The 15788-nt window shown below is 43.1% G+C and overlaps 1 protein-coding gene across 2 annotated transcripts in view; it reads left to right on the top strand.

The window, feature by feature from the left end:
- Positions 1–14313, top strand: part of flrt2 (fibronectin leucine rich transmembrane protein 2) — a 40529-nt gene extending 26216 nt beyond the window's left edge. Inside the window, exons 1-2 of one of the 2 annotated variants that reach the window (XM_044329643.1) lie at positions 4378–4968; positions 7410–14313. In XM_044329643.1, coding sequence (XP_044185578.1) covers positions 7854–9836 — 1983 coding nt within the window. In that variant the 5' untranslated portion in view covers positions 4378–4968; positions 7410–7853 and the 3' untranslated portion in view covers positions 9837–14313. Of the gene's footprint in view, positions 1–4377; positions 4969–7409 lie in introns of those variants that run through there. The other variant, XM_044329644.1, reaches the window with a different exon arrangement.
- Positions 14314–15788: the final 1475 nt, after the last annotated feature.

Here is a 15788-nt window from a genome sequence, read left to right as displayed (position 1 = left end):
GCAAACTCAGAAAAACAAGTTAAAAATCTTATTTATGGTGTAACAGACCTGACATTTTTTTTTCATCCTGATGGTTATAAGAGTCTTTGAGGATTCTGGATATATCTTCAGAGAACCTTGTGAGTTTTTCAAAGATGTATTTTTCAGAAAATAAGGCATAACTGAATGAGGAGCACAAACCATGATGCCCTGCCAGAGATGCACTCAACATCACAGGCTGATGTGGATTGATTGTTTAAGGTATATTATTTTTCATAGCAGAGAGCAGCATGTGTCAGCACAAAATAGCCGCCACTTATACGTTGCTAAGCAGTTGTCTGAGGTATTAAATCTTAAAGAGGACAAGGATGACATGGCAGCCACATGTCAAAAACAGCAGTCATCCACAATCCTTCATTCATGTCCTCTGTTGAGTGATTTCAAACCTCTCTATCTCCTTTTCTTCCATCCCCCCACCCCCCACCCTCCTCCATGTTTCCACCTCTCCAGCTCTCTCTACTTCTCTCTCTGCTTCTCTCTCTCCCCCTCATCCCTCCCTCAGCAGAACTACAGGGGCTTGCTTGTTGTCAAGTCAGTGTTTTTACAGCCTGGCATTAGCACAGGGCAGCATTCAGTCAGGACCCTGCATTCACTTTCCCTCCCGTATAATTCACATGCTCGTGTGAGAACGCGCTGCCTCTGCCTCTCACTCATGAAATGACCCCGATTGAGCATCGCTCGCCTTTTGACAGCTCGACATACTCCTCTTATAAAAAGCAACTTTAAGCCTCGCAATCTTTTACACTTTCGAAATACCACATATAAAACACCACATGACTCAAGGAAGGCTCAGATGAATCGCTGTATTGAGTCATCTTACAGGACAGTCAGAGGTCAGTTTATTTGAGTTTAAACAAGGGTAGAAGGAGGGGAGGTAAATGTTGTTTACACTAACTCTGCCACCTAATTACAGGGCGACATCATCTGGGAGATACCATGTCGTCTCACAATTTATTTAGCGTTTGCTGTGTGAGCACTGAGTGTGCAGCTGTACAGTAGAGTATTTCTCAGTCCGTCAGTCTTGATGTGTTTGCACTCACTGAAGACAGAGCAATGAAGAAAGAAAAATCCAAATGCGAAGTAGAAGAAGAAAAAAAAAGGAATTTTTTGGTCTAGAGGGGCTCGCGAGTTGGTGCAATCCTCTGACTCCCTCGCCTGCTCTCAACTCACTCCTTGAGTAAAATATACAGTGTTGTTAGCTGACTAGTTTTCCCTCTGCTGTGAAAATGCACCGTTCTCTTCTGGGAACCATACTGTGACATTAGATGCATGTAGATTGATAATCGACGGGGGTAAACATAATTACATTGCCTTAGAAATTAATGAAGGCATTGATCGCCCACTCTAAACATAATCAGCATATTTTTCTTTAAGCCAGTGAAATCTCGAGCGACGAGGTGTGATTATATCACGGCTTCAGCGATTTGCAATATTACTGTGGTTTCCCACAGTTAGTTCTTTCAAAGATCTTGCCAATACTTGCGGGGAGATTTTCGAAACACTAATGTTGCTGGCACCTTTGAAGTGCCTTACAGTGTCCAGATGTAAATTCATGCAGGGAGAAATGTGATAAGCTAATGATGTCTCTTGGGACTGGAGTGAATATAACCAAGGGATAAACATATCTACATATCTGAGTGGACTTTTTTTTTTTTCCTACTACCCTCCTTTAACACTGTTTGGGGCCTGAACAGGAGCAGATGGACAGAGCAGGCTTTGATGTGCTTTGGGGTCATGTGTATCTGCAGTTTTATCAAGGTACACAAGCGTGCAGAGTAAATATGCCACACCAAAACTCTGGGAAGGTTTCTGGGCAAGGCGGAGAAGGGGAATTTCCACTGTGAGCTTAAAGAGTGGGTGTTGACTCAAATATTTCTCTGCATTTTTGCAATATAGACAGTGTATGTAACACTTACAGAAGTTTAAAATCAACTCAATTCATCCTACTTTGGATTTTTAATGTCATTTTCTGATCTGCAGTCAGTATTTGCAGTTATTTCGCCTGACAACAGTGAACAAATTAACACACCGTCTTTTGGTATATTCGCCTATAGGCCCTTCTTTCACACATTTAAGTGTCTTGTCATTTTATCCTCATTTGCGTGCCAGAAAGAGACATTCCATAATGCTGTACCGAGCGGGAACACAGCGCACTACTGCAAAACATGTCCATCAAGGAGAAAATAAAAATAGGCTGTTTCCTCTAAATTCATTCAATCAATAATTCATGCCGTGCACAGAAGCTTGATTTATGAAGGAATTAAACGTTGTGGACTGGGCCTTGCGCTGCCGTCCATCTCTGGGACGTGACAGCCGAAATTAAACATGAAAGGCAAACACTGAGAACAACCAAATCATCGGTGGAGAGCTGACGTATTAGAGGACTTCAATGGACGGCCCGAATGGACAAAACGACACAGGCGATTTGAACGGGAGGCCGTATAATTTGTTTGGAAAGTTTTCGTGAGTTATATATGGTGAAGGGGGTCACCAAAAGTCAAACTGCTACATTAATACTATTTGGCAACTGAAGGCAAAGATCAAAGGCAAACGTGCACCTGTTGACCTGTGGGGATCTTGTGACTCCCGTGTGCCTTTCTGACCCCGGTTTTGGCTGTAAACTAACATAGGAAACACACAACATGACAGTTTTAGTGTTTGTACTGTCAAACTGAAATTTCAATCCCCCTCACTGTTTGTGTAAGGAAACAGAAACTATAATGATTCTGCAGCCATTTCTTCATTTTTCAAAAGAGGATAAAACTCTTTCAGTCTCTAAGTGCTTGGAGATGTGCTGTCAACATCTTAGGAGAACATCATATTTTATAGCTACTTAGCAAAGTCGATTTTTAAAAATATATATATTTTAACTCATGCATTGGCTTCTACTGTATTTGCTTGCTAGCAGTCTTCTTCTAGGCTTTTTGGTGCATTTGCCCGTTCGCATTTGTCGGCGCATCACCTCATGCGTGCGATACAAACACAACATTACTCCATAGTGCTACTAGCGGTGTAAAACTCCACAGGGTACCTTTAAGCCGTCTGCCCCTTTCATTCAACATTTGGGGGTCTCTGTTGAGTTTTATTCCACTAGGAATGTGGAAGCTAGTCTGGCTCATAACAGACTTTGGCAGTGTGTGAATCACTCCTTATTTACTATATAGAAGTGTCTAAAATCTCAGTTTACTGGCACTTAATAAAACTCTAAATAAAAAATGTTCTTGCTTCCTTAGTGAAAGGTCAAGGAAGAAGGCCTTTAAATGCTCATAGAGACAGGCATAGGCAGGCTTACTTGTCCCTATATAAATAAACATTTAATAAATAAGAACAAACTTTAAGGGTATATATGGGTCAACCCTGTCTTAGCAAGAATAATTTTAATTTCAGTTCGACTTTAAACGGCAATATAAGTGTGTGTGTGTGTGTGTGTGTGTGTGTGTGTGCGTGTGTGTGAGAGAGGGGGCAGAAAGAGTAGCCTGCACTCACATCAGCAAGACACCACAAAGTAGTTTAATGGTAATCTGCTGTAAGTGAATGCGTGTGTGTCTGTGTGTGTGTAATAGTTGGGTACAAGTATGAGTGTGCGCGCGCGCGGAGAGCCAGTGGAGAAGGCAAAGGTGTCCGTGCGCGCCAGCGGATGTGTGCGCGTGAGCGACGCAGAGTGTGGGCAGAGCAGCGTTGCACTGCTGAATCAGTCTTAGTGCAAAGGAGCAATGTAGTCAGATGAAATTACTTTAGCTGTCAGCGTGTGTCTAAATGCTTCCAATCACTAGAAGAAAGTACGGGAAGTAGGCTACAGATGAGACTGTGCTTTTCACTCGGGGCTAATTATCCAGCTGTAATTAAGAAAAAACCCTTCCGACAAAAAAAGGCTGTAGTGGTCCTTAAAAAAAATATATCTGGCTTCAAGGATACAGTGGGCCTACAAATATTCCAACAAAGCCAGCTAATATGATCCCTCAGGGACGTTTTGTGACCCCAGAGGATGTAGTCACAGAGTAACTAACTCTAGGAATATTAAAAGAATCTGGCCTGTGGTGATTTTTCATTGAGAATGTGACTTCGAGACGGATTGGATTTTCTGATTAAAATGCAAATGAGAGCTCAGGCATCGTCGCGAGGTAAGGTAGGCCAGGCAAATAGCATATAGGGATAAAGTGTGTTGAGAGACAAACTATTTTCTGCAGTGTGAGGGCAGCAGGGAGGATCTGTGGCTTAAAGCCATCACGGAGCTGCTGGAGGAGATGCATTCTTTATTCTGAGGAGGGGAGGAGGGACTGGAGCAAAGAGAGAGAGAGAGAGAGAGAGAGAGAGAGAGAGAGAGAGAGAGAGAGAGAGAGGTGAGCAGAGCACACACGTCGCACTATCAACTGAATCCATCTAAGAAAACAACTCCCAGGGAGTCCGGGTCTGAGCTGCGTAGACACCAAAGGCAAGTTTGAGCTCCCCACTAAACAGCGCACCGGACGGACGCAGCTGGCCGTCATGGCCCGTGGCGGATCAGGCAGCGGGCACTTCGGCGAGTGCGTCCTCACCGCTCAGGCTGAGAGAAAGGGGAGAAGTGGGCGCTGCGATCACCCTGCCGCCGCTTTCTTCGGTCCTCATGCACTGCAGACGGTGTTGAGTTAAAGCGAAGCTCCGTTGGGAAGCGCGGGGGAGCTGGAAAAGAAGAAAAAAAAAAAGACAGAAAAGTGCGGACAGCGGTGCGGACTGACGCGCAGCCACAATCTGGGGACCCGTGCAGGATAATATGCTGCTCAGTAGACTCACCGGGTTCACGCTGCTGATCGGAACCGACTCGCACCAGCGTTACCAAACGGACCTTTACGCACGGTCATATAGCAGGACCGCATGAAGGACAGAGCCATAAACAGCGGGGAAAAGTTGAACGCGATAGCGTGGTTTGTAATGGATAAAGGCTCATCAAAGGTACAGTGTTCCTCAATAACCCAGGACATAGTTGGAGAGAAATGTAGTAGAACAATTACAGGCCTAAGTTGTATTTCAAATTAAACCCGGAAAGCAATTTACGTTCTATGAACCTTATCTTAACCAAGCCACAAAGATAAAAACAGCTCTTCAATTTATGTTTCCAAATATAGCCCCAAGCATCCTGCGAGGAAATGTAGTGATAAACTGACATTAAGTGGCCAATTCATTGTGACTTTCAAAGATTAATTAAAATTGTTGGCCAATTTATTTGTAGGTTAATTAGATATTTCATCGAGTTAAGGATTACTGCACTACAAAGCGCACTGCTTCACATTTTTCACCCCGGAGAAAACCTGACTTTTTTTTTTCTTTTTGGAGGGGCTTTCACTCTCAATGCACTGCACGGTTTTCAATTCCCCTTTGAAATAATTCATTCAAATGAACACCCCTCACTGGGCAGGCTTTGAAGTGTACCTGATCCGCCTCTTACCCCCTAAATACCCTATCCATTTTAAACTTTTAATTGCGTTTCTGTCGGTAAATCCAGTTCTAATCGGATTGTCCTGGCCACATATCACCACCGTTCATCTGGTGGTGAGAAACTGTGCTCCCTCGGCTGGAAATTAAATAAAAACGGAAAGAAAAAGAAAAGTCTTTTTTTTTTGGTAACTTCTACGCCTTGATCTACCCATGTCCGCCGTCTATCACGGTTGGTATCATCCAGTAGACACCAGCTTGATACCATGCCTCTTTTTGAGGTTATTATTTGGATTCTTGGTGACATTTTATTTATGCAGCTATAATAATCTTGATGCTGCTGCCTTCTGCTGTTGATTCTGCTGCTGTGGCAGCACATTTTATCGCCTCATGTGGTTGCTTATTCCCCCCGAAGCTTATTTGATTAAATTTAGCTCTTTCAATTTAGAAAAGTAGATCACAGATGTGTGTCAAAGGATTGTTTCTCCATTTCTGCCACAAAGACCCCATGCAGGCTCCATCTCGTCAACAAACAGCATAGTGAATTTAAAGAAGCAGGGCTGCAAAGGCAAATAAATGGATTTCCTTTTCTTTCTTTTTTTTTTTTTTTAAATTTTAGTATCTTTGTTTCTTTTCTTTACAAAATATGGTTCCCTGCCATGGCTACAAAACATCACAAATCGGAAATGTAGTTAAAAGGGAAATAGCCAAAACAGCAAGAATTCCAATTATTTTCTGAATCATGTGGCCAACTGGCTACTCCTGTTCCTTGACAATCCCTGCAGGACACCAGAGAACACCTTAATCCACGCTCATGGCCGTTTCTGTGTTTAACATTCAACCCATCGTTCCCAATATTGTGTGTCAATACAATGTGTCCAACGTTGACTTAAGGTGGAGCTTCATTTAAGCTGAGAGCTAGCGATGACAACCAGTATCTTTTAATCATATGAGGGAAGAGGGGGGAAAAAAAATGTTTGATGGGTCATAAAACTTAGAATAATGGCTCTAGGGGTCTATAGTAATCCAATGGCCTTGTGCTTTACTACAAACCTCTCCATGCTGAAAAACAGCCTGTATTGATCATTTATTGCAGGTGAAGGGACTAAATTATTTTCCAATCCCATTTCATCTGACAGCTTGTGTATGTCACTCTAGCGAGAGGAGGAGCTGATATGCAGGGTCTCTATTCCTCGACTATCTCTCTCTCTCTCTCTTTCCTCCTTTGTTTTCTCTCCACCTGTAATTCCATTCTTCAGAGCCTTAAATCTTCAGTTTGATGATGGTGTGTTCAGGCCTACACGTAATAACGAACTCCTCCTTAGGCCACCGGCAAAACATTGCCTCTGTTTACTGTAAGCTGCACTTGTGTGTTTACTCGTGAGCCTCTGCCCACAGTGCCTGCTCAAGCAGACAGAAAAAAGGCAGTTGTGACTTTTCTGTTCTGTATTTTTTTTTTCTTCTTCTTCCAGGAAATATCTTGTGCATCCATGTTGGCACAAAAAGAGCTGGTGTCTGTATTAACCCTATCTCTTTTTTTTTTTGCATGTTTTCAACCTAACAACATTGATGTTGCTTAGAACCTCTGTGAATCCATGAGTGTGTGTCCTTGCAGTTCTCTATTCCCTCCTTTGATAGAGCGGAAGGGATAAAAGCCTTCTTTATGTCTGTGAAACCGGATGTGCAAGAGCTGTTCTGAATATTTATCAGATGGTTTGACTCTTTTTTTGCCCAAACAGTCAGTGCATAATTTAACATCAGCAGTGAAACGATATGTTTGTGACTCTGTCTTTCTGTTTGGAAGCAAAGGAAAAAGTGAGCATGAAAGACAGACAGTTGGTATGTGTGTGTTTATATGTCAAATAAAGAGACAGAGGAAAAGAGGGAAAAGAGAGGCCCCTTTTTCTGAGAACAGGCCACCCCTGAAAATACTAATCTAGTATTTCTTTGTTTTCCCACAGGTCTCTGGATCCAAATGTCACCCCCCTTGGACTCTGCCCCGGTCGGGGACCAGCAGTGTGTGACGGACAGGCGAGTGGAGCCTGCGGTGGCTCTCTACTGCGTGGCTTCAAATTGGCCCTGGCTGAGCTCTGCATGGAGCAACGAGTGAAGAGTCCTGCTATGGTCTGATGTCTCAGCATGGATGGAGTCAGTCAGAGGACTGGCCACCACTAATGAGACCATCGCTCTTCAGCTGAGGACTAGCATTTACAGGATTACTCCCACGTTTTCCTGCTCTTTTCCCAGCTAACTACATCATAACCAAACTCTCCTAGGTGGACTTTATTGGGTTTGGTTTTTGGTGGATATATACGTCATTGCCTTTCTGATTTTCATATTTGCTTTTATTCCCTCCCAGTTCTTTTTTATTGTTGGTTTCCCTTTTCCTGTTTTGTTTTTCCACTATGGAGTTTCTGGCTGGACCTTGGAATAAAGATTGGGCTTCTTTCTTGCAATTTTGGTTGACTGTCATCCTAAGCCTCCAAATGCAATTCAGCCCGGGTGCCTCTTGCCCAGAAGAGTGTCGCTGTGACAAACCGTTTGTGTACTGCAATGAACGCAGCCTGACATCAGTGCCTCTGGGGATACAGGAGGGCTTCAAGGTCCTCTACCTACATAACAACCAGATCAACAATGCTGGCTTCCCTGTGGAACTTCACAATCTGGCCTCCGTGGAGACTGTTTTTCTCTATGGCAACCAGCTGGATGAGTTTCCCATCAATCTGCCCAAAAACACCAGGGTACTGCATCTCCAGGAGAACAATATCCAAACGATCTCCAGGGCAGCCCTGGCCCAGCTGACTCGATTAGAGGAGCTGCACCTTGATGATAACTCTATCTCCACAGTGGGGGTGGAGGAAGGGGCCTTTAGGGAGGCAGTGAGCCTCAAACTCCTCTTCCTCACCAAGAACCACTTAAGCAGTGTTCCCATTGGCCTTCCTGAGGACCTGAAAGAGCTGCGGTTGGATGAGAACCGCATTGCTGTCATTGCAGAGGAGGCCTTTCAGAATGTGACACGCCTGCAGCGCCTCCTGCTGGACGGGAACCTGCTGACGGATGAGGGCATTGCACCAGGGACCTTCCAGGACCTGGCCACCCTCCGTGAGCTGGCCCTGGCCCGCAATTCACTCACCTTTCCCCCTCCCCTCTTACCCAGCCAGTCACTGGTCAAACTCAGCCTGCAGGAGAACCAGATCAACCAGATCCCTGTGGCGGCCTTTGCTGACCTAAACAGGCTGGAAAGACTGGATATCTCCAGCAACCAGCTTCAGACTCTTACACAGGGTGTTTTCGACAGCCTGTCGAGCCTAAAGCATCTCATGGTGCGAAATAACCCCTGGCGATGTGACTGTGCTGTGAAATGGGTGGTGGTGTGGCTCAAGTCGTTGCCTTCCTCCATCAATGCCCGAGGGTTTGTGTGCCAGAGTCCAGACAAGGTGCGTGGTATGGCAATCAGAGAGCTCACGTTGGATATTATCGAGTGCCCGGTTGATGCTGACGTGCCGCCGTGGCCCACCCTCCGCTCTACGCCTCCTCCCCCACCCACCACCACCCCTATCACCACTATAATTTCCACCCTCATAACCACATCCATTCCTTACTACTTTGATTCACCCTCCCCTCCCTTACCCCCAATCCATAACAATCCTCCTGGTCCCCTGCCTCCTTATGAGGACCCCCTTCAGATCTCCTTCCCTGTGGTCAACTCCACTAGTATCGAGGTGAGCTGGGCTTCCTATTTCACCGTCACAGCCTACAAGGTCACTTGGGTCAAAAGGGGCCAAAGCCAAATAAACGAAGGAATGCGGGAGCGGACGGTGAGTGGGGACCGACGGCATATCAGCCTCACCAACCTGGAGCCCCGGTCTGTGTACCGGATCTGTGTGCATGTGCTGGACACCCTTAACTCCTACAGGCCCGGAGAGGATACTATATGCTCTGAGGCCAGGACCAAGTCAGCTTTGCCTACTAAGTCTCCTGGTTCAGCGCAAGCGCCTCAGGAGAGCATCAACTCCACGCTGCTAATGGCCGGCATCATAGGTGGAGCGGTACTTATCATCTTGGTAACGCTACTCAGCCTGTTCTGCTGGCACATGCACAGGAAGAGCAGGTCATCTTCGACCAAGTGGAAATACAACCGGGGCAGGAGAAAAGATGACTACTGTGAGGCTGGAACCAAGAAAGATAACTCCATTCTGGAGATGACTGAAACCAGTTTCCAGATAGTGGCGCTGAACAATGAGCAGCTGCTCAAGGGAGATTTCCGCATTCAGCCCATCTACACGCCCAATGGGGGAATTGGATTTAGAGACTGTCACCTCAGTAACAACAGCATAGCCTACTGCAAGAGCAGCAACGTGCCCAGTACAGAGTTCTGCCACACGTGATGCAGCAGCAAATAATACCCCCACATTCACACAAACACACAGAGACACACACACACACACACACCAGAAACACTTAACAATACATGCATAAAATACACACACATACACCATTTGTGTAGACAACAAAAAAAAACATAAAAAATTCTAGTCAAATATAACTGTACTATATATATTTCCAAGTTCTGTCTACGATGTAATTTATACTGTGGATAATAATGTGGGATTCTCTGCTATCTTTTTTATTCTTAGAAAAAGAGATACAAGTGTTTCTTTTTTTATAACCAGCAGGGTTTTGAAAGTTGTTTTAATGGTCAGTACTGTACATGAACATGGATTTGTACAATCACGGCACCCTGGGTGTAGCTTCTGACGAACGCTTTCAGCCTCGGAAACGTTGGGCGCTTCGAGGGCTGGGATCCTTTGTTAACCACAGAAGCAAAAATATGGCCTTTTTTTGCGCTTTGAAACACTGCAAACCCTAGTTACAACGGAACAGTCGTAAAGATAACACAGCACAGGGGAAACACAAACACTGATGATTAGAGCGCTGTGGAAATGTAGCACTGGTTCATTGGAGGCATGTTGTAAAAAAAAAAAGAGTTGAAGTGCACTTTCTTATTAATGGAAGCAAGGCAGGAAATGAGTATAGGTGGTACTCACATGTAAGGGATAGTGGAAGATTGTGTAGGGAGAATGTCATCAGTGGTGTTGAACAGCCTGGACTGAGATTTCCCAAAAGTGCTTTAACACTAAAAGCATCTTTGTTCTATTGGTTTGCAGTGGAATAAAGGTGGGCTTAGTCAAGAGATGTTTGTGGAAAACTCTAAAACAGGACATGCCATTTTCAGCATTTTAGTTTCTTCAGTTTCTTCAGTGAGGAGCAACATGTCTAGGTGCAATTAATAACATGAGCTTAAAAAGCAACAAAGGATTATTGTCCGTAATGAGGGGCATGAATGTGCTGAGACGCTGCAGAATCTTTTGAAGAAATTCCCTAATTTGTTCTGCTTCTTTCCCCCCATGTTTTCCCTGTTTTGGCGAGGGAGGCCACAAGGGGGCAGTTTCCCTCAGCATAGCAGAGTGTGGGACAGAGGAACGGAGGGCAAGACAGACAGACGGAGAAAGAGAAAGAAAGAAAGCTGCATAGATCACTTTACCTCTACCATTCCCCCGGAGTCCATTACCCAGACGACATTACTCATGCTCAAACAGCATTGTTTAGAGTATTACTGCTCATCGAGCTACTTAATGATGTGGAAGCATTTAAAACTAACAGTGTTTTCTGTGTTTGGTGGCTAAATGATAGGGATTTTCACCATTGTGGTCTATCATGGTGGAAAGCCCCCTGTTCCTCTGCGTGTGTGTGTGTGTGTGTGTGTGTGTGTCTGTGTGTGTGAATGTGTGTGTAAGAGAGCATGATAAATTTTCTTATTTCATCATTTCAACCCCATCCCAGCAGTCATTAGGCTTTTTGATAAATTAGGAAATTACAACAAAAAGATCGCACTCCGCCCATGATCCTCACAATGAACCGTGTGCAGTTGTGACTGAGCGGCTCGTCACGCGTCTCATCATTTATCCTTTATGAGGCCGTCTTCTTCATTTATGGTTTGCTCACCTGAACAATACACCTGCTCACTTTACAACATTAGTTTCTGCGATGATGATTCTCTCCCTATCTTCCTCCTCTCTGCCCGTCTGTCTCCCTATCTCTACACGTCTGATCCCTGCATGGGCCCAATTAAAGCAGTTTTCCTGCCCTTCAGCTCATGGACTGTGGTGGCAGCTCTTTGCATGTGAGGTGCCAGTGAGAGGACTTCATTATGCACTTCTTAAGAAGACTTTATTTGATTTGACAAGATTTTATTTTGAGGGGCCAAGCTTAAAGAATTCCCACTGCCGACCCCTCCTCTCCCCCCCCCACCCCCCCCCCCCCCGTCCCCTCTCCTCATAATCCTCGACCAAAAAAGGGAGAAAAATATGTAGACCTTATTTTCACTTGGCTGCATGAAGCTCACGCTGGGAGAGAGAGAGTCTGTTAACTCTTTGTGAGGCGCACAGATTTAGCTGCTTGAACATACACTGTAGAGAGTCAACACAAATTAGGCCGAACATGTAGAAAAAAAAGACATTTTTAAGGGCTTGTACTCCAGTTATTCCAGAGTGTCGAGATTATCTCTGAGAGGGTTTACCTCTGCAGTCGGAGTACGTCAAAGAAGCTGCACTTACTGTAATTCCAGCAATAGCTCAGACTACTTTAATTTAATGTGCACGATGCACAGACTTCCAACCAAGACAACATTTTAAACATTGACAAACACAATGAATGTATGAAATCATCTGTCCTAACATGTCATTTAGTGTCATGTCTTAAAATCTTGTTGCTAATAAGATAATTTAAATGTTTTTTTTTTCCAGCCGAACAAGACCAATTTGTTAGAGTTTCATTTGTTTAACATTATTTTAGAAAAAAGTGGCAATATCTTGAAAAGACAAAATGTTATCAAGAAAATATTTAAAGGAATACTTTAGCATTTTGGGGAATCAGGTGATTCACTCTTTTGCCAAGAGTTAGATGAGAAGATCAAAAACCACTCTCATGTTTCTTTGCTAAGTATGAAGCTACCGCCAACAGATGGTTAGTTTAGCTTAGCCTAAGCGGATTTTTGTTACCCTTGGACGGAGCGAGGCTAGCTGTTTGCCCCTGTGCTGAGCTGGACTAACTGTGCTGGCTGTAGCTTAATTTTTATCGTACATACACAAGAGTAGCATCAGTCTTCTCATCTTACTCTCATCAAGAAAGCGATTAAGCTGTCCCAAAACGTCAAACTGTTCCTTCAAGTGAAAAAACTCAAACTAAATTAAAAAAATGAATTAATTTGTATTGCAACAAAATGTAGTGACTGAAGTGATCTCCCTCCCTTGGCGGATGAAATACACATCTTTTAAGCAAAATAAGATTTTAAGACTCGGTACTTCATTATGTGACTTGTTTAGATGGATTTTTTTTTTCACGTTGGGTTTATAAATACTGAAATCTTCTGTGGTTATCAAAGCATCTCCACTTTTTATTTCAATCTTTTTCTACTAATATCCACATATCAGCACACCCGAATACACACCGTCCATCGAGACGCACCAGGTTGCCCTGACCTGCGCTTTGATCTGCCCTGCTTAACAATCATGAAGCTTAACTGATTGAGCACCTAACCAACAGTTCATCATGTGTGGTTTGCTACATGCTGCACCAGCTGACCATAATCCCACGTAGAAACACTTGAACATTTACATCTGATATTGTTTGGATTTTTTTTTTTTTTTTTTTTGTTATAGATGAAAGCCCTATTTTAAATCACACGCTGATCAAAGAAGTCAGGTCAAACTATTGCAACATATAGTATCTCCCCTGTCTGTGAATGTGTAACGGAGACAGATATTTGCCTTACCTTTTATGCAGGACTGAATGATTAGTGAGAGAGAGAGAGAGAGAGGGAGTTAAGTGGGAGGAAGAAAGAGAGGAGAAAAAAATATGAGACATAAAGAGACGGCAACAAGAATGCTGAACAGAAAGCACATCTCTGCAGCCACGGCAGCAACAATAACAGTATTAACAGGAGAAGCAACACTAAGCATGACATACAGTAGCTAACAAGAGACTGTTCATCCATAGTGCCAGACCTTGCTTGATTCAACCAGACTGGGAAGGAGCTTTGGTGGTTGTTATGCAGCGTAAATTACTCTTAATTTTCTACTTGCTTGATGAAAGAAGACCGTGACCGATGGTATTACACAAAACGTATCACAGACTTAGACAGACTGCTAGCGTCGGTTTATTACCGTTTCAGGGTGCCGAGAAGTAATTTTCCTTAAAGCTCATTGATTCGCATTGAAATAATTATGTTTAATCACTGAGAGGTCAATGCAGACAAAACACAAACTGAATACATTGAAAGTCATCTTTTTCTTTTTCTTTTTTTTTTTTTTTTTACCCCATTCTTTTCCTCTTGTAGGCAAATCCTTCACTGCAAATATCTATTAGCCAGTAACATACATTCAAGGATTTTTGCATGTACTGTATTTAGCTTCATAGCCTTTCATTTTCTTCATGAACTTACCAGTTTTTGGACTTTTAAAAATATTTTCTCAAGCAATCACCCAGCGGTGGTTGAGCTTACAGAAGGTTTAGGGAAAGTAGGCTGGAAATTTACAGTGCATGTAAAATGGCTATTTTGGGATACTTTGCCATCCTGGCTTCTCATCAAGACACCACAGTGTTACGTTTAGCCATCCACACCAAGATGTTTCTTAGGAACCAAAGTTAAATTTCTGTTCTCATGATGAAATGTTGATGTTGTTCCATGTATGTGCCTTGAGGTTGAACTTACAATGTAAAGTCCTTGAAACCTTTAAATGTTTTTGCACAAACTGTAAATACTTAAGTGAAGCTTTTTGAAAATAAAAGAGCCATGGGATTTGAGCAATCACTCTTTTTCATTTTAGAAAACCATTCCCCCCTCCTACAAATGAAAGTTTATACTCTGCTGTGCTCTGATGAGTGATCCTACAAAACATTCTTTGTCTTTTACATATTAGTTTTGTGTGCTAGCATGCCCTGTCAAGCTATCTGAGGGAAGAGTTTGTACAGAAACATGTGCCTAGTTAAATCTATTTTGGGTCAGACACTAGCAATTCTGGGTCAAAGATTTGTGCTGTACCACACCATGCCAAGTTATCTTCTTATTTCTATACTGGAAGCTTGAGACATCTTAGCGTAGCCACCACAGCTTAGTGTTCAGCTGGGGAAAATCCAGGATACTCTCTCATTCTACTTGTATGGCACAACTAAATCCCAGAATGGTCTCTTTCTCCAAATCCCTGTGTTCTACCAAAGTCCAATGTTTTTTCCCTCCCTTTGACCACATCCCAACATTGCCTTTGCAACCTCCAGCCCGCTAAAACTCACATTAGCCCAATCTTAATTCACTATGACAATTAACCACATGCATTCAGCTGAAACACAAGAGGGTGTGCCACTCTGGTGCTGTGAGCAGGAAATTGGTATTTTTCCCAAAATCCCAAAATGTCAAAATGTGATTTGTTTTTGCAGTCTTTTTGCAGAGGCCAAGTGGTTGAAAAGAACCAAGGCTTTGGCACTAAAATCATCTGCTTTGCTTTTCTCCCCTCCTTGTGTGTTGTGTAACGATTCACACACTCTGAATCATGAAAGATTCAGAGTGTGTGATCTCGCCCCAGTGCATTCATCAGGATTGGGTTGCATCAGCTATTTGTAAATCCGTCACTAAGTTTGTGGTTTATCCTTCCTAAGTTCTTAGTAATTATTAGCTAGTTTCAGACTAGTGGATTACTGAATCTGGTTGCACCAGTAAAACATAAGAAATGTCTTAGCTTGGACAGACTCAAGTATTTTGTAAATTTGTGGCTATGAAACATCTGTCCAGTCTAAATCAGTCAGCTAAGAAGGTCACTGTAGCATTACAAGATGCTACCAAAAATTACAGTTTTAAGGGGGGCAAACAATATATAAAACTCACATGCCAGTCCTGCAAGTGTGGGTATTTTGTTTTATTTATACATTCATATATGGAGATACAGTACCAGTCAAAGGCTCGGACACACCGTCCAATTCATTTGAATGAGAAAGTGTGTCCAAACTTTTGACTGGTACTGTTTATATGTGTTTCACTTAGTATAATTTAAAATGAGCGTGACATATTCAAATATGCTAACCCATCTGACATTTGGACATTGATTTTTGTGAAATGTAATTTACAATCTTTACAGTTTATAATTAAACAGCATTTTATCAAGTATCAGGTCAGATGTGTTGACAGTATTCCATATTACCACAATACCTCTTTTACTCTTCACTATAAACGTGTCATATTAGAAAGCTAACATTATTTTTGTCAGTTAGCTATACAGCAGTTACAC

Source organism: Thunnus albacares, chromosome 16 (genome assembly GCF_914725855.1).
Source record: "Thunnus albacares chromosome 16, fThuAlb1.1, whole genome shotgun sequence".
Taxonomy (NCBI): Eukaryota; Metazoa; Chordata; class Actinopteri; order Scombriformes; family Scombridae; genus Thunnus; species Thunnus albacares.
This window is presented reverse-complemented; position numbering and strand designations above follow the sequence as displayed.